Source organism: Engraulis encrasicolus, chromosome 19 (genome assembly GCF_034702125.1).
Source record: "Engraulis encrasicolus isolate BLACKSEA-1 chromosome 19, IST_EnEncr_1.0, whole genome shotgun sequence".
In the NCBI taxonomy this organism is placed as follows: domain Eukaryota; kingdom Metazoa; phylum Chordata; class Actinopteri; order Clupeiformes; family Engraulidae; genus Engraulis; species Engraulis encrasicolus.
The window spans coordinates 1422418-1438115 of NC_085875.1; the positions used below are offsets into that span (position 1 = coordinate 1422418).

Sequence of the window (15698 nt, forward strand, 5' to 3'; positions counted from 1 at the left end):
TGTACATGACATTACACTGCATCACATTACACTGCATTACATTACACAGTGTTGGGGGTAACGCGTTACTAAATAACGTCGTTACGTAATTTAATTACTTTTGGCACTAACGTAGGAACGTAACGCATTACTCTTCAAATTTCAGTAATTTAATTACAGTTACTGCGCTGCCGTAACGGTCGTTACTCGTTATAAATTTCAGCCTTGAAATCATCTTAAGGTCTGCTGTTATTAGTAGTTCTAGATGCGCGAAGAGCTCTGTCTGGGCTGTTTCCCCCAGCCCTTCTCGAGCTCTCGGAAGTGGGTGTTTGAGAGCGCGCGCACGCAGACTGCTGTTCCTTCCTCGTGTATGCAAGGTCTTTCACTGGGACTTTCATGAGCCCATTGCGCTGTTATGTGGTTAACCTATACTACAATACTTGGAGTTCCACCATCATTTTTCTCTAACCTTTTAATTTACGCCATAGAGGGAAAGTGAAAGTGATTCGCTGCGCAGTTAAATCTACAGTCATTCCGAGTTCATCGTTACGCAAATGCATTCTAAAACAGCTGTACCCCATATCGCAAATGCCATAGCCTCTTTTGTGCTCACTGATGACAGTTAAATAGGCTACACGGCAAAAAAAAAACAAAAAACAATTTGGGTAGCTCCGTCAGCAGCAGCAGCCAGCGCGAGTCAAGTAATTGGGAATAATAACGTGAGAACAACAGCGCAAGCAACACCATGGCGTTGAGGCCGCCACGTTCTTCAGGCTATTCAAATGTGCCTGATCAAACCGTCTTCCAGCACGAACGGATTCTGCATTCGGCAGAATCTTTAATAATAATGTTGATGCATATGCAATGCAATGCGCAGGAAACTGAAAGGCTTTGGAGTAGCCTAAGCTGCAACATCTAGGAGAGGATGTAAGCAGAGTGCCCTACCTACAACATTTCTGTTTGGTATGGCCACCTCACCTTACTCATTCTGTTTTTATTCTGTGAGACCAAAAGTAATTTTAATGCTGACATGACAATAAAAGACAATATTCTATTCTATGGTGTAATGTTAGACTAGATTCAAATGTATTGACACTGTTATAAACATGCCTACAGGGCAATCATGAAATGCATTTTAGATGTGACTAGGCCTATATGAGGGATTCCATAGAGGTAGGCCTACAGTTTGCACAGATTAAAATACACAGCAGGCCTACAACCTTGGGAAGCAGGTGTATTATGAGGTGTGCTGGTTAAAATCCCTTTTCCCGCGAAAAAGTAAAGTTAAGTAATAAGTAACAAGTTACTTTTTAAATTTAGTAATAAGTAAAGTAATTCAGTTACAATTGAACGCAGTAACTAAAGTAAAGTAACTAACTACTTTTAAAAAGTAACTTAACCAACACTGACATTACATTACATCACATTACATTACATTACATCACATTACACCACATTACATTGCATTATGTTAAATTATATTACATTACACTACATTACACTACAGAGAGGAGAGGACGCCTGCTCAAATATGAGTAGTCCACTATACAATTCATGCCATTACACTGCATTACATTACATGACATTACATTACATCGCATTATATCACATTACATTGCATTACACTACATTACATTACACTACAAAGTACATTACATTGCATTACATTATAGAGAGGATAGGACGCCTGCTCAAATGTGAGTAGTCTACATTACATTACATTACATTACTGTATAATACAATACATTACATCACATTACATTACATTACATGACACTTTAGCTGACGTTTTGAAGTTCAAGTTCAAGTTCAAGTGTACTTAATTGTCAAAAATCTATGTAACAAGACTTGGGATCAGTCAATTGGTCTGTGAAACGTTTTTGTTGTGTCCTGTGCAGGTGAACACGGCCCTCAGCAGGTTAATGTAATATAATGTAATATAGTATAATATAATGTAATAATACTGTTATTTCCTGTGTTTCAGGTGAACACAGCCCCCAGTATATAATGTAATACAGTATAATACAATGTAATAATATTGTTATTTCCTGTATTTCAGGTGAACACAGCCCTCAGCAGGTTTTGTTCGGAGCAGAAGGGGCCCGTGGTGAACAAGACCATGATCAAAGGAGGAGGGGGAGGGGGAGGCGGCGGAACCTACGTCTTCAAGGTATTCGTTCGTTTTTTTAAAGTATTCATTATTTCACTACTTATTTAGTCAGAAAAGTGCACTTTTTGAAGAGTTTCGTTGCAAAAAAGTGTATCCACAATTTTTTTTTAATTTTGCATTTTATTATTGGAAAATGACTGCTCAGAAGTCCTATCATATGTGTGATTTCTTGCCATTCAAATATTTTGGGAACATACTTTTTAAACCTATATAAAAGCCATTTTGTAATTGGAATGCCCAATACAAAAATGTCAATTTCCCAAAACGGATATATCATGCAATGAAATTCTTCGTCTTTAAGGTTTCAATGAGCAGCATAGTTGCAGTACCTTTTTTACCATTTTCTGCACAGTGTACCTAAGGTACTGTCTTCTAATGAGTGTATGGTGTGATTGCAGGTGGTGAATGGGAGGCATATCCCTCTCCTGATCGCGATTAGTATAAAGGGCCATACACACACGTCGCTGCTAGCTACTCGCTCAGCGAATGAACTCAATAGAATGTCAATGTGTTCCAGCGAGACTAGCAGGCGAGTACTGTACAAGCGATGCGATGTGGGCGGATCCCGAGTTGAAAATATTTTATCTTCTAGCGAGGCGAGTAAGCGAGTAACCCATTGGAAGGCAGAGTTCGGTACTTCTCGCCTCTTCATTGGCAGTTAAAGCCGCGGGAACTTTCAGCGAACGTTCCATGAAAGAGAGGCGAGTAGGCCAGCAAGCGAGAAGCTAGTAAATAGCAGCGATGTGTGTGTACCCTTAACCCCTGCTCATCTTGATGAGTGTAATTGTGTTTATAACAGGTAGTGAATGGGAGGCATATCCCGCTCCTGATCGCGATGTGTGTAATGTGTAATGTGTAATTGTGTTTATAACAGGTAGTGAATGGGAGGCATATCCCGCTCCTGATCGCGATGTGTGTAATGTGTAATATGTAATTGTGTTTATAACAAGTGGTGAATCAGAGGCATATCCCGCTCCTGATCGCGATGTGTGTAATGTGTAATATGTAATTGTGTTTATAACAAGTGGTGAATCAGAGGTATATCCCGCTCCTGATCGTGATGTGTGTAATATGTAATGTGTAATTGTGTTTATAACAAGTGGTGAATCATAGGCATATCCCGCTCCTGATCGAGATGTGTGTAATATGTAATGTGTAATTGTGTAATTTCAGGTGGTGAATGGGAGGCATATCCCGCTCCTGATCGTGATGTGTGTAATATGTAATGTGTAATTGTGTTTATAACAAGTGGTGAATCAGAGGTATATCCCGCTCCTGATCGTGATGTGTGTAATATGTAATGTGTAATTGTGTAATTTCAGGTGGTGAATGGGAGGCATATCCCGCTCCTGATCGCGGCCGGAGGGGGAGGAAGAGGCTACAACAGCCCCCCCGAGAACCAGCTGGAGATCATGGACATGGACGATCAGCTGCTGGGCAGCAACGGCCTCTCAGCCGCTGCAGGTATAGTAGACTCAAGACTCAAGAAATTTACTGACATGTCAACACAGTTTGATAGGCCTACTGTAGGAGTAGAGAGAGAAAGAAAAGTTACGTCTGTGGGCTTAGTTTCATGAAAAATCTTCAGGTGCTCATCAGTATCCAAAAATGAAAACTGAGTACAGCCAGAGGGGGCCCGAGGCACTCTGAAATCCGTTTAACAGTCAAGATGTCCATGTAAAAATAAAGGATTTTTAAACGGATTTCAGAGTGCCTCTCACCTCCTCTGTCTGTACTACAGTTGGATAGGAATTTGTTGTGGCATACTGTATCCCTAGCATCAAATACAAATAATAGACATATAATAGACACTCAACAGCAAAACACATAACTATGGGCAGACAGTCAAGGGCACATAGAGACATAAACAGTAAATAGTAAACAGGAGAGGGTGCCCAGTAGTCAATGGACAATAGACAGAGATGGTCAGAAAACAAATTGCATATAATTAAAAGGATGGTATAAACCATCTCTCCAACTTGGATTGCCAAAACCAAATGCTACATCCAGACCACTTTATCTTCTGATTAACACCTCCTAACTCTTTGTCTTTGCTTACGTACTTTACCACAAAATAAAGATGTTATGTGGACTAAATAGAGAAACATCTCTTATACTGAGTGTCCTCACCCACTGTGACCTCCCAATGGAGGGAAATTGCTAAATGTTTCCCTCTAGGCGTGATAAAGTCTGAGAGGAGGCTGAAGGAGGTGGTTGTTAAGTCTATTTAAGCTATTGAGGCAATACAGAGGCAATAAGGAACGGAGACACACACTAATTTATCTATTCTCCTTGTAAAACGCAATTCAATGAAATCCCATGTCTGACCTCTGCTTAAGGTGAAGAGAGTGCATCCTTTGGGTGGAAGAAATTGCGGTTGTTTTGGAGGGTTTTTGTTTAATGGTTCTTACACTCTTTTGGATCCAAAGGAGTGTGCAAACCTTTTTTAAACAAACGCCACTTTTTTGTTCAGCATTGGGGACGGTACCCAAGCAAAACCACACTTGTTTTAGATGATGCCTTCATTCCAGCAAATCCTAAACCTGATTGGCTCCAATTGTCTTTATCAGGGCCAAGTTTAACCAAAAGGCACACTAGGAAATTGCTCTAGGGCCCCACCAAATCTGCTCTCTGTATGGGGCCCCCCAAGAGTCACCTTCTCCCTATGGTAAATACCAACAAAAAATAATTCAAGAGGGCCCCATGTCCATATTTTGCCTAGGGCCCCATAATGGGTAGAACCGCCACTGGTCTTTATTATTTATTTATTCAAGCAATTTTATTTGTATCCTGTTCTCATGATTAGGCCTATCCACTGACACACATGAATGCAACCATAAGATGTAATTCAGCAGAGAGATTATAATAACAGTATTTGCCTCTGGCTTTCATAAGACTCTCTTAAGCACTGAGTTTAGCTTTACGAAGCCGAGGTCCTGTCGTGGGCAACCGGTAGGGCACTCGCCTGCCATGCGGCTGACCCGGGTTCGATTCCCGGCCCGGGTCCTTTGCCAACCCCTCCCTGTCTCTCTCCCCATTCACTTCCTGTCTACCTCTCATACTGTCCTGTCCATAATAAAGTCTGAAAAGACAAAAAAAAAATCTTTCCCAAGCCGAGTAAAAAGAGGGTAACACGTTTTATTTTGCACAACTAAACACTATGTTTTTGGATCCTTGTGGGGTTTTTTTTCTTCACTACTGAAGTTATAGTGTCTGATTAAAAGAATGTTCACCATTTGTGAATGTGTCCCATATTAGAGATATTGCTTTGTCAAATTTGCAGTATCTACAATATCCAACCTCACACCCAGGGCCGGTTTTAAACATACCCAGATAGCAGAATGTGTTTGGCTGAGTTTTGGGCCAAATCATGTCTTGACCTTTTGGCTGGCTTCGGTTTGAGTCCCCGGGCCAAAAGTGGCCCAAATTTGGCATGCCAAAACCAACCAAACCCAGCCATACATTGACCAAAGTTCACCCAAAACCCATTTGGGACTTCCACGTACAGCCTTAAAGGCCCCAAAAGGAATTCCAGACCCCACCCTTCAGCCAAAATGCAGCCATAAAGTACCCATAACTGTCCCAGAACTGCCATAAATGAGCCTAAATACTGCCATAATGTACCCATAATTCAGCCATAATGTACCCATAACTCTCCCAGAACAGCCATAAATGACCCTAAATACTGCCATAATGTACCCATAATTGATCCCAAATGTAGCCATAATGGGGCCAAATGTCACTTATTTGTCTTATAAGTTTCCCTGTATACTTAAAATGTAAGTACCGGTATACAGAGAAACTTATAAGACAAATAAGTGACATTTGGCCCCATTATGGCTACATTTGGGATCACTAAATATTCCTGTTTTATTGTTGAAAATTGCACATTTAATAAATGCGTGATTTTCAACAATGAAACTGGAATATTTATGCATCTTGAAAAAAAAAAACCAAGACAATTAAATACATTTCATTATACTTTATTGCCTCCAAATGCTGTGACTGGTTAGGGTGGGCAAGTGGCTGGATTTGATGGATGGGTATAGCTGCACGGCAGGTGGTGGAGGACTGGGTGACTTGATGGGTGCTTGGATGTCTGGGTACAGGCCTCTTGTTTTCATCTTGGTCCCCTGGCCAGTAAAAGCAGGTACTCTATTGCCACATAGAGGTAGGTAGATCAGATCAGATTTGCGACATCTAGGAAAGAATAAAAAGATAAACCAAATTGAATTACTACATGCAAAAGTAACTTTGAAAACAGTGGCATTACATTTTTTTTCTTCTTTTATTTAACCTTTATTTAACCAGGAAAATAAACCTGTTGAGATTAAAAATCTCTTTTAACAAGGGTGTCCTGGCCAAGTGGCGGCACAAATGCACTTGATTAATAGAGTAATAGACGGGAGAGGGGGGGAGGGGTGTTATTAAAATTTGGTACCTGTTTTTGAGATCCGATTTGATTGACCCCTCCCACAGGTGACTGCAGTGTCCGTTCGCAGCACAGCATCTGAAAAGAGAATGTAGATGTTATTTCATATTTTATACATTTTAAATGACATGAGTAGTAGGCTACAGTAGATTGTACAACCATCTACGGAATTGTCAAAAGTAAAAGGGAGAAAAAGAATAGGAAAAAAAAACAATACTCAATCAAACAAAACCCTGCCAAAACATATAACTTGCACTTGAGTATATAGTATCCCACTGATTCTAAGATCAGAGTACTGGTCAAATTGGAGGTTTTTTTTAACCTAGCTTTTAGGTTTTTCAATAACAACAAAGCAGTAGGCTATCTATCTCATTGGGTGTGCCTACAGTAGAATAACTGGTGAAACAGACTAGTCACTATGTTATATCATGTGCCATTGTTAAAGCTTTCTGCCAATTAGTAATGCTCCCACTACCCTGGACTTGTCAGTAGGCATATCTGAGGTGTTTTTTCCCCCTTATTCAGTCTTTTCAGAGATCCTGGTCTGGGGGCAGGCGTTTGTTTACATTTCACCATGAATTCACTTCTACTTTTACCTTTGACACCTCTAGTAAGCTACTCTCTGTGTTGAGGTATTACAAATGTTAGAGCAAGATTACATAGGCCTACATGGGCCACATTTCTGTATACGGTTTACCCCCTGTTGTTGATAGCTGAACAATACACACTGCCTTAACAACTGATCATGTTAAATAGCCAGCGCTTAAACACAAACCGACCATTGCATTACCCAATACAGACGTATACTTAAAAGCAGTTACATTAAAAGCAAGGACTTTCACAACGAACGAAGATTAGACCAGAGAGAGAGGTTAATACATTGTGGAACCAACCTGTAGTATGCCTGTCAAAAAACAAGTTCCTCCACCGGGTGACTGCCTTCAGCAGCAGCACATCTGAAAAGACAATGTAGAAAAAAGCAGATTCACTCGATTGCTTCAGTAGTAGGCTAGAATTACAGTGAGTCAAACACTTTCCGTGACAGACAGATATTGCTAGATAGTGCTCTGCTTTGTGCCGATAGGTAGAAGATGCTCCATGCCTGAGTTAGCTAGCTCCCGGCTTTTGCTAGCTGTCGTTGGGCAGTTAGCTGGGATTGTTGTTGTTCTTTGATTGAAATTCCCTTGGCATTGATATCTGAAAGTGAATTTCAACCACAGAACAACACTTAATCAACCGTTACTGAGTATGAGGGTAGCAACTAAGATTAAATGTCACAGTTGTGTGTCACAGACGTTTGTGTTTTAGCTCCTGTTAAAAGGGTAATACGCTATCTAAGTTTCAGCGCATAACACGGAAACCGACGGTCACAGACCTATGAAATCAACATGAAAACCGATAACACAAAATGCCTCATCTCTTAAGTCATCGGCGGTTGTATTTAATATAAAAACGTGTCAACTGCACTTACCTGCATAAACTGAAGTCTGACACACACACACACTGGGGAAACTGAAGTGAGGCAAGCACGAGTTTCTCTTGACAGTTGATTTTGGCAGTCTTTTGGGTTGCCGTAAGCGCACCAATGTAGAACGTTGCTGTCCCGCTCTCCACCCGAGGTTCAGATTAACCTGACACATGCCATAACCTGGCCATAACTCATTCATTCACAGTCCGCGCGTTTTAATGTGTTGTGGGAAGCCATAAACAACCCATATTTTAGCCAAATCTGTTTTTTTTGCTTTCCAGAGGAACGCCCCAATTCACTGGCGCCCAGGTCAACCATAACCATGCCAAAATTTTGCCAAAAGCTTATGGCTTGCCAAAAGGAAGCCATAAATTGCAGATATCTGCCAAAACAAAGCCAAAATATCTGCTATCTGCCGGCTAGGCGGTCGCCTAGGGCGCAATGTGAAGAAAGAGCGCCGAAATGGCGCTCTCCGATGCGTAATTTTGCAATATGGATTTTTTTTTTATGAAGTCGCAATCAACAAAGCGTGGCGATAGCGCTCCTCACGGCAAAACGCCCCTCAGCCAATAGTAATATCGCTTTCAACTGTCTCAGGGAAGTCTGTGAACCAATAAACAGACAGTTCTGAGAAAGGGGGCGGGACGAGTGACAGCGTGCAATCTGTTTTGCATTTTGGAGACTCACTCCAGACCAAAGGCAAGCTCAAACAGCAGTGTTGCTCTGCTGGGTGGAAAATTGTTATGTTCTCATTAAACCACTCATTGCATGATGCAGGAGTTGCAGAGGGTGTTTTGGAACTATGTGATTTAATCAGCAACCGTTTGTGATTATGGAAAGCCTAATAGTTATGAGGCTACTATTTGGAATTAGAGGGGAAAAGAGCTTTGTTTTTGATCTGAGAAATCGCTAGTTAGCATGCTAACATTAGCCAAGTATGCCAAGCAACGAAATCCAGTAAAGTAGCTGTTAGTAGCCTGCCTACTCACTACTCACTAACACCCACCTGATATCATAATACTTGCTTAGGTTGACAAGCAGTGTGAAGTAAGACTGGTGCAATGTTTAAAACAATTTTAGCTGCCATATCTCCTTCCATCCACACGAATTACCTGCTTGTTGTAAGCTTTTAAAAAAAAAAACATTGTTTCCAGACCAGAATGACATACATGAATCATGTAACAGAACCATGCACAGCATGTTTTCATGCTGAGTGATGTAGTATTGCAGACAAGTGAGGCTATTTACTATATTTCGTATATTATGAAATTCAAAAGCGTGACAGCTCTTCTCCCTTTCTCTCACCCTGTCCCTCCAGTTCAAACACATAGATAGCCCCCTTCTCATTCTCCTACTCACAAATGCACCACTATTTCCAGTCCAGAAATGAAATTGGTTTGGAATCATAGACAGCACAAATGTGTAGCTTATTAAAATTGTTATGCTGCCATGCTTTGTGATGCTGTAGGTAGTGTAGATAGGCTATCAATGCAGACCTCCTTGGTAGGCCTATATTGTCTACACATGCATTTTACATGCAAATGTACTGTATCACTCTCCTGGCATTTCAATTCCATATTACAATTCAAACACATTGATAACCTCCCTCTCATCTGGGGTGAAGCAATTTCATGCGACTCAATCTGATGTGTTGGTCGCCTGTCAAAAAGAACCAGAAATCCATTTGATGCAAAACAGTTATTGTTCTTGATGCCATTTAGTTAAGCTTACTACTGGTATTACTCTTGTGTTCTGTAAGGTATAAAAAATAGTTTTTTTCTTTTTCTTTCAAAGTTGGGGGGGGGGTGGGCGCCAGAACTCAAACTCGCCTAGGGCACCAAATAAGCCAGAACCGGCCCTGCTCACACCAATACTTTGAAGGCCTTTTCTATCAGTTTCAAAGCTGATTTAGTTACTGCATTTCGCCTTTGTATGGCAGTATAGGCCTAGAATAACTTTCAAATAACTTTCGAATAACTTTCAGGCTTTCAAACTGCCGTGCCAAGCTCCCTCATTGCTCGTCCATCTGACTGTTACATTAGAAATAGCCATTTGTCATTGTGTGCATCTGTGCCCTGCACATCCCTATTATAAGTTTACTCTGGTTGTAGCATATGCAAATTGGACCTTGCACAAAACTTTCTCTGCCGCATTGGATTTGAACTCTAGGATAATCTCCTTCGCCTGTAGCCCCAGAAGACATTCTGCTCTGGAATAGTAAAATAAAAAACGAATATAGCCCTCAGTGGACCTCTGTGAAGCTCCAGGTCCTGTGAATCAGACTAATAGGTATTATCTGTCAGTCTAACTCTAAGGGAGTCCGTATGAACATTAGGATCGCATGTAGCATTAGCCTTTCCACAGTCATGAACATTAGCGATGAACACTAGTGGCCATGAATTGCACATTAGCACTGATGTGCAGGCGTGCTCTCTCCGCCAGTTTACGCCATTACGACAGTAAGCTGAAGCATTTGCTGCTGTTGGTTGTTAGATAGGTAAACGGGGTAGGTATACGGGCGCGTCTTTAGACCCTTTGGCATGGGTGTTGAATACAAAATAACTTCAGAATGAAAAGTGGGGAATATTGTGTATTCTGCCCACTGTTATAGCTCTCATTACATTCATTTATTCGTATATGTGTCTAACACAACGTCTTGAGCAAAATGGTCTTTATCAAGTGTTTATATGATTATAATGATACTAGCCTACTGCTTATGGCTGTGGAGATTATTATAATTCCAGGTCATGTTAGCAACACAGCCATCTACAGTAGTGGTATTTGGATTAAAGGTGAAAGAAATGTTGAAAATAAATGAAAGAAGAAGTGCACTTTCTTGCCAACTGCTCATATTACAGGCACTACAGTATATAAATCGGGGATTATGAAACTGAGTGAATGAATGTGAGCCTCCCCTTAGAAAAGGTAAAGGCAGCCCTTTCAGCTGGCATTGCCTCACACCTTGTGAACGCAATAGGGTGTCCAGCGCACCCCATTTCTGTTGAAGGAAATGTGTTGCCAATATTTCATATGTCTTGATCATGGCCGTAAGTGGAAAGATTTTTTTTTTTTTTTCACATGTATTGCGCCTCCCCAGTGACTCTTTGAAACCCCAAAGGGGTTGCCCCTTCATTGTTTTTATTGTCTGATTGATTTTATTGATTGATTGATTGATTGGTCCAGGCCACGGTCCTGTCCCGCGTTGACTACTGCAACTCACTCATGACAGGTCTACCTGCTTGTGCGCTAAAGCCTCTGCAGATGATCCAGAATGCGGCGGCACGGTTGATATTCAATCAACCCAAAAGGACCCATGTTACTCCTCTATTTATTGAGTTGCACTGGTTACCGATCGCCGCCCGGATCAAGCACAAGGCATTGACCCTTGCCTACAAAACCATCACAGGAACGGCCCCAGCTTATCTGAAGGACCTACTAACGCCTTATGTTACTGGAAGAGATCTGCGCTCATCCAGCACAAGCCGTCTGGCTCTGCCATCCAGTCGCTCTAGGTACTCCCAGTCAAGATTGTTCTCCGTTGTGGTTCCCAAGTGGTGGAACAGTCTCCCAGAGGCAGCAAGACTAAGCACCTCTCTTGCAGCCTTCAAGAAACAACTAAAGACATTCCTCTTTCGAGAGAATCTACTAGACTAATGATTGAACTGGCCTTGCCCCAGGGCAGAATCCTGACATGATGTTTAGTTTAGTTTAGTTTGTGAGTGTGTGTTTGTGTGTGTGTGTGTGTTCTCGTTATTTCCTCTTTATAAAAAAAATAAAAAATAAAAAAAAACTAACCCCTCTTTGTAATTGCACTTGTTGTTCTGTATATCTCCTGTGCACTTTGTATTTGCTTGTGATGTTGGCTTGATTATGTCCTCTTCTGAAAGTCGCTTTGGTTATAAAGCGTCTGCCAAATGCAATGTAATGTAATGTAATGTAATGTAATGATTCATTCCTTCATTCATTCATTCATTGACTGATTGACTGTTTGATTGATTTCAGGTGGAGGTGGGGGCTGGAATGACGGCACCCCGAGTCCGCAGGGGGGTCGGCCCCTGGTGCTGGGGGGCCAGGGGGGGCACCCGTGCCAGACCATTGGCTGGAAGACCCACGGGGGCTTTGGGGGCGGCGGAGGAGCCTGCACCACAGGAGGCGGAGGAGGCGGCTACAGAGGTATGTATCACATGATGTCATGCAGTGATGCAGTAGTCTACTTTTTTGTGGTGGGTATACTGTATATTTGAGCTTTTTTTGAAGTGGGTAGAAGGGTTTATTTGCAAAACGGTGTATCTCCATTTTGTAGAATGTTGGGAAAATGACATTTTTGTATTGGACATTCCATTGAATTGCATTGCAAAATGCATTTTATATAGGTTAAAAAAGTATGTTCTCAAAATATTTGAATGGTAAGAATTCACACATAGGTGATATGACCTCTGAACAGTCATTTTCAATAATAAAATGCAAAAGTCAAAAAATGGAGATACACCGTTTTGCTAAACCCTTCATATATTTGTGCTATTCTAAATGATGGATCAATCAAGTTGAAGTGGGTACACTGAAATCCCTGAAATTTTGAATTGGGTATACTGCGTATACCTGCATTCTATGAAGACTGCACCACTGATGTCATGCCATCAGTATTTCCAAGTGTCGAAACCAGACGACGTGGCTAGGTAACAAAGATTGACAGTGTACTGGTCTGATATAGAGCTTCCATTCACTTTGAATAGGCCTCCCCAACGTTTGCACATGATTATATCTATTTTCCATCAGTAAATTTCCAAGTGTCATCGTGTTCAGCTGATGTCGCTAGGTAGCAGACATTCTGTCCGTTGCCATTGACAGCGGTCTGATATAGACCAACACGTCAGTTATTCAGAAATGACAGCCCCATTCCAGTGAAGAGCACATTCTACAGAATGATTACGAGCTATGTGATAACAGTATTCATTATACGGCCATCTTGAAAGTTGCAAGAGCTTACATTCAATTTCAATGGGCCTTCCCAACATCTAGCATGATTATATCTATTTAATAGCCCTCGGCGCTATTAATGCCCGCTGCCAATGGCAATGTGTTTTGTCCCTTTAGATGTACTATCGATATAACACTCTGGTCAGCGTTCATTACCTATATAAAGGAGGTTTATGTTTATGTAGAGCAGTGGTTCTTAACCTTTTTTTCTTAATGCACCCCCTTGCCTGTGCCCAAGACAAGCTGCGCACCCCCAACCCAAACTTCTACATGTGTATATACTAAATATGACTTAGGTGATTAACTACAACGATTCTTGCCTGAGACATTTGTGAATACCTTAATGACTTTACATGGAGACCAAAACATGTTTTAATTTGATTTTGATTTGGCCTAATTATAATGTTGGCTAGTAGATTTTTTGGTCATAACCTCAACACAAATAAAAATCCGCGCACCCCCTGAAATCTCTGGCGCACCCCCAGGGGGTGCCGGCACCCCAGGTTAAGAACCACTGATGTAGAGTACCTGCCTTTGCCGGCGTGTAAGTCTGTCTATCTGTTTGCCTATTATTAGCTTATTAGCTTATTAGATTATGAATGTAAGGGTAACACTTTAGAATAGTGGATGCAAAAAAGCATTATAGAGACTTAATAAATAATTAACTATTGATGAACAAAACATTAACAAACGTTTGTAAATGACTAGGAAATGTAAACAAATGCTTGTAAATGACTAGGAAATGCTATGTTAATATTTTACATTTATCAAACATTAACAAGTTGCTTGTAAATTAATAAAATACTCTGTTATAAGGTGTGTAAAATCTTGCAGATATCATTTGTAGATATTTTATTAAGCATTAATAAAGCTTAGTTAATAATAAAAACATTTGTTAATGTTTTATTCATCATTAGTTAATTATTTACTGAGTCTTTACTAAGGAACATTATTATAAAGTGTTACCAATGTAGTTTTCAGACAGCAACACATGGGTTGTCATCTGGTGCATCACTGGGAGATGGACAAGATTGATTGATTGATTGATTGATTGATTGATTGCTTTATTACAGACTCTGGGTCCATCCAGGCAAAGAACACAGATAAGATACAAGAACAGGACAAGACTACATACAGACATATAACAAATATAGAAGAGCATACAAACAATATAAAAATAAACTTTAAAAAACAACCATACTGACTCTCTTACAGTAAACACTTATACCAGTGCTTCCAAAACTGGGATGTGCAGAGAGTGTCACTGTATGAAATGTTTATCATTGCAACAACATTATGTTTTTTAGAGTCATTCAGCCTACAGATGAATCTATACATTATATTTCTCAATAATGCAGACAGTGTATTGACTCCATGGCTCACACACAACTCACTTGCACTAGTCCATCTAGGTCTTCTTAGAAGTATCCTCAAAGCATCATTATAGGCCACTTGTAATCTCTGGAAGCTGGCTTTTTTATAGTTTAACCATAGATGCGCAGCAATCTTAGCTGGAGAGAAGTCACCGTAGCAACACAGAATCAGTGGTGTAGTCTACGTAGAACGCAGGTATATGGAGTATACCCACTTTTAAATTTCAGGGATTTCAGTATATCCACTTAAAATTGATTGATCCATTATTTTGAATGGCACAAATATATACAGTATACCCACTTCAAAAAATGCTCCAATATACAGTATACCCACCATAAAAAAGTAGACTACACCACTGCACAGAATACAATTTCTTTCTTGCAAAAGTTCAAAGATCCATGCACAGCTTCTAGGTGCTGGTAAACACAGGAATATGCAATACCTCAAAAGGAAAAAGTTTACCTCACACTTGTGAGGTAAACAACGCAAACAACGCGTTTAGCCTCTGTGCGTCATCAGGCCTGAGCGAGAGGCGAAATGCGTTGTTCACTCTAAATAAAAGAGCATAAAGTCAAACAAGTGTGCGCGAACTATTTTCTTCTTTGAATCAAGTGCACAAAAGAAGGACTAACGTTTCGAACCATCTTCCAACCATCATGGACTCCTTTTCATGACCATAAAATGTTTGACATTGACAATTATGTTTATGACTCGTCCATGATGGGATTTAAGTTTTGGGTGCGTTTTAAGATCAGCATTTAATTAGAAAGGAGCTCTAAGTCTCTGCTCTGATCTGGATCTGGGTGTGTGTGTGATTTCCTGTCTGCTATAGGTGGAAACACTTCAAAGGAGAATGACCCCAAAGTGGCCGGACAGGACGGAACCTCCTTCATCAGTCCAGAGGGGAAAGCCTACTTGGAGGCCATGAAAGGTGGGCACTGATTGGTGCAGTGTTATGTATGTCATTAGTTCTCGACCAATGATGGCCAGCTTCAACCTGAGCCCGCCCATATGGCCTGTCAGTCAAGTTAGTCTGTCCACTCACAAAAGAATAGGCAACTCTTGTATTAATAACACATTTATAGAATACTGTAATGCTTGCAGAGTTAATGATATAATCTTTAATTTACAATGAATAATGAATAATGATGATAAATAAACTCATGACTACTCGAGGAAACATTAACAGATAATCAAGAGTAATTTTAGCCTATACTGTGCTTGTATTGTTTTGTGTTGTAAATTATTATGAATGTGGTTATAAGGTATTGTGTAAAAGTTTAATAGAGAGTGGCACC

At 40.6% G+C, this 15698-nt stretch overlaps 1 protein-coding gene and 1 long non-coding RNA gene across 3 annotated transcripts in view; one reads left to right on the forward strand and one right to left on the reverse strand.

The window, feature by feature from the left end:
* alk (ALK receptor tyrosine kinase) overlaps positions 1–15698 on the forward strand; it is an 88850-nt gene that overhangs the window by 7354 nt on the left and 65798 nt on the right. Inside the window, exons 4-8 of the mRNA XM_063183988.1 lie at positions 1974–1979; positions 2049–2149; positions 3472–3613; positions 12052–12222; positions 15233–15331. Coding sequence (XP_063040058.1) covers positions 1974–1979; positions 2049–2149; positions 3472–3613; positions 12052–12222; positions 15233–15331 — 519 coding nt within the window. The remainder of the gene's footprint in view (positions 1–1973; positions 1980–2048; positions 2150–3471; positions 3614–12051; positions 12223–15232; positions 15332–15698) is intronic.
* Positions 6117–8300, reverse strand: LOC134434808 (uncharacterized). 2 transcript variants are annotated; one of them, XR_010031939.1, is made up of 4 exons: positions 8053–8300; positions 7475–7537; positions 6591–6659; positions 6117–6349 (listed from the first exon to the last, which is right to left on the reverse strand). It is a non-coding gene; the product is annotated as an uncharacterized LOC134434808 (long non-coding RNA). The 2 variants fall into 2 exon arrangements; XR_010031940.1 differs by lacking the exon at positions 8053–8300 and having other exon boundaries at positions 7475–7906.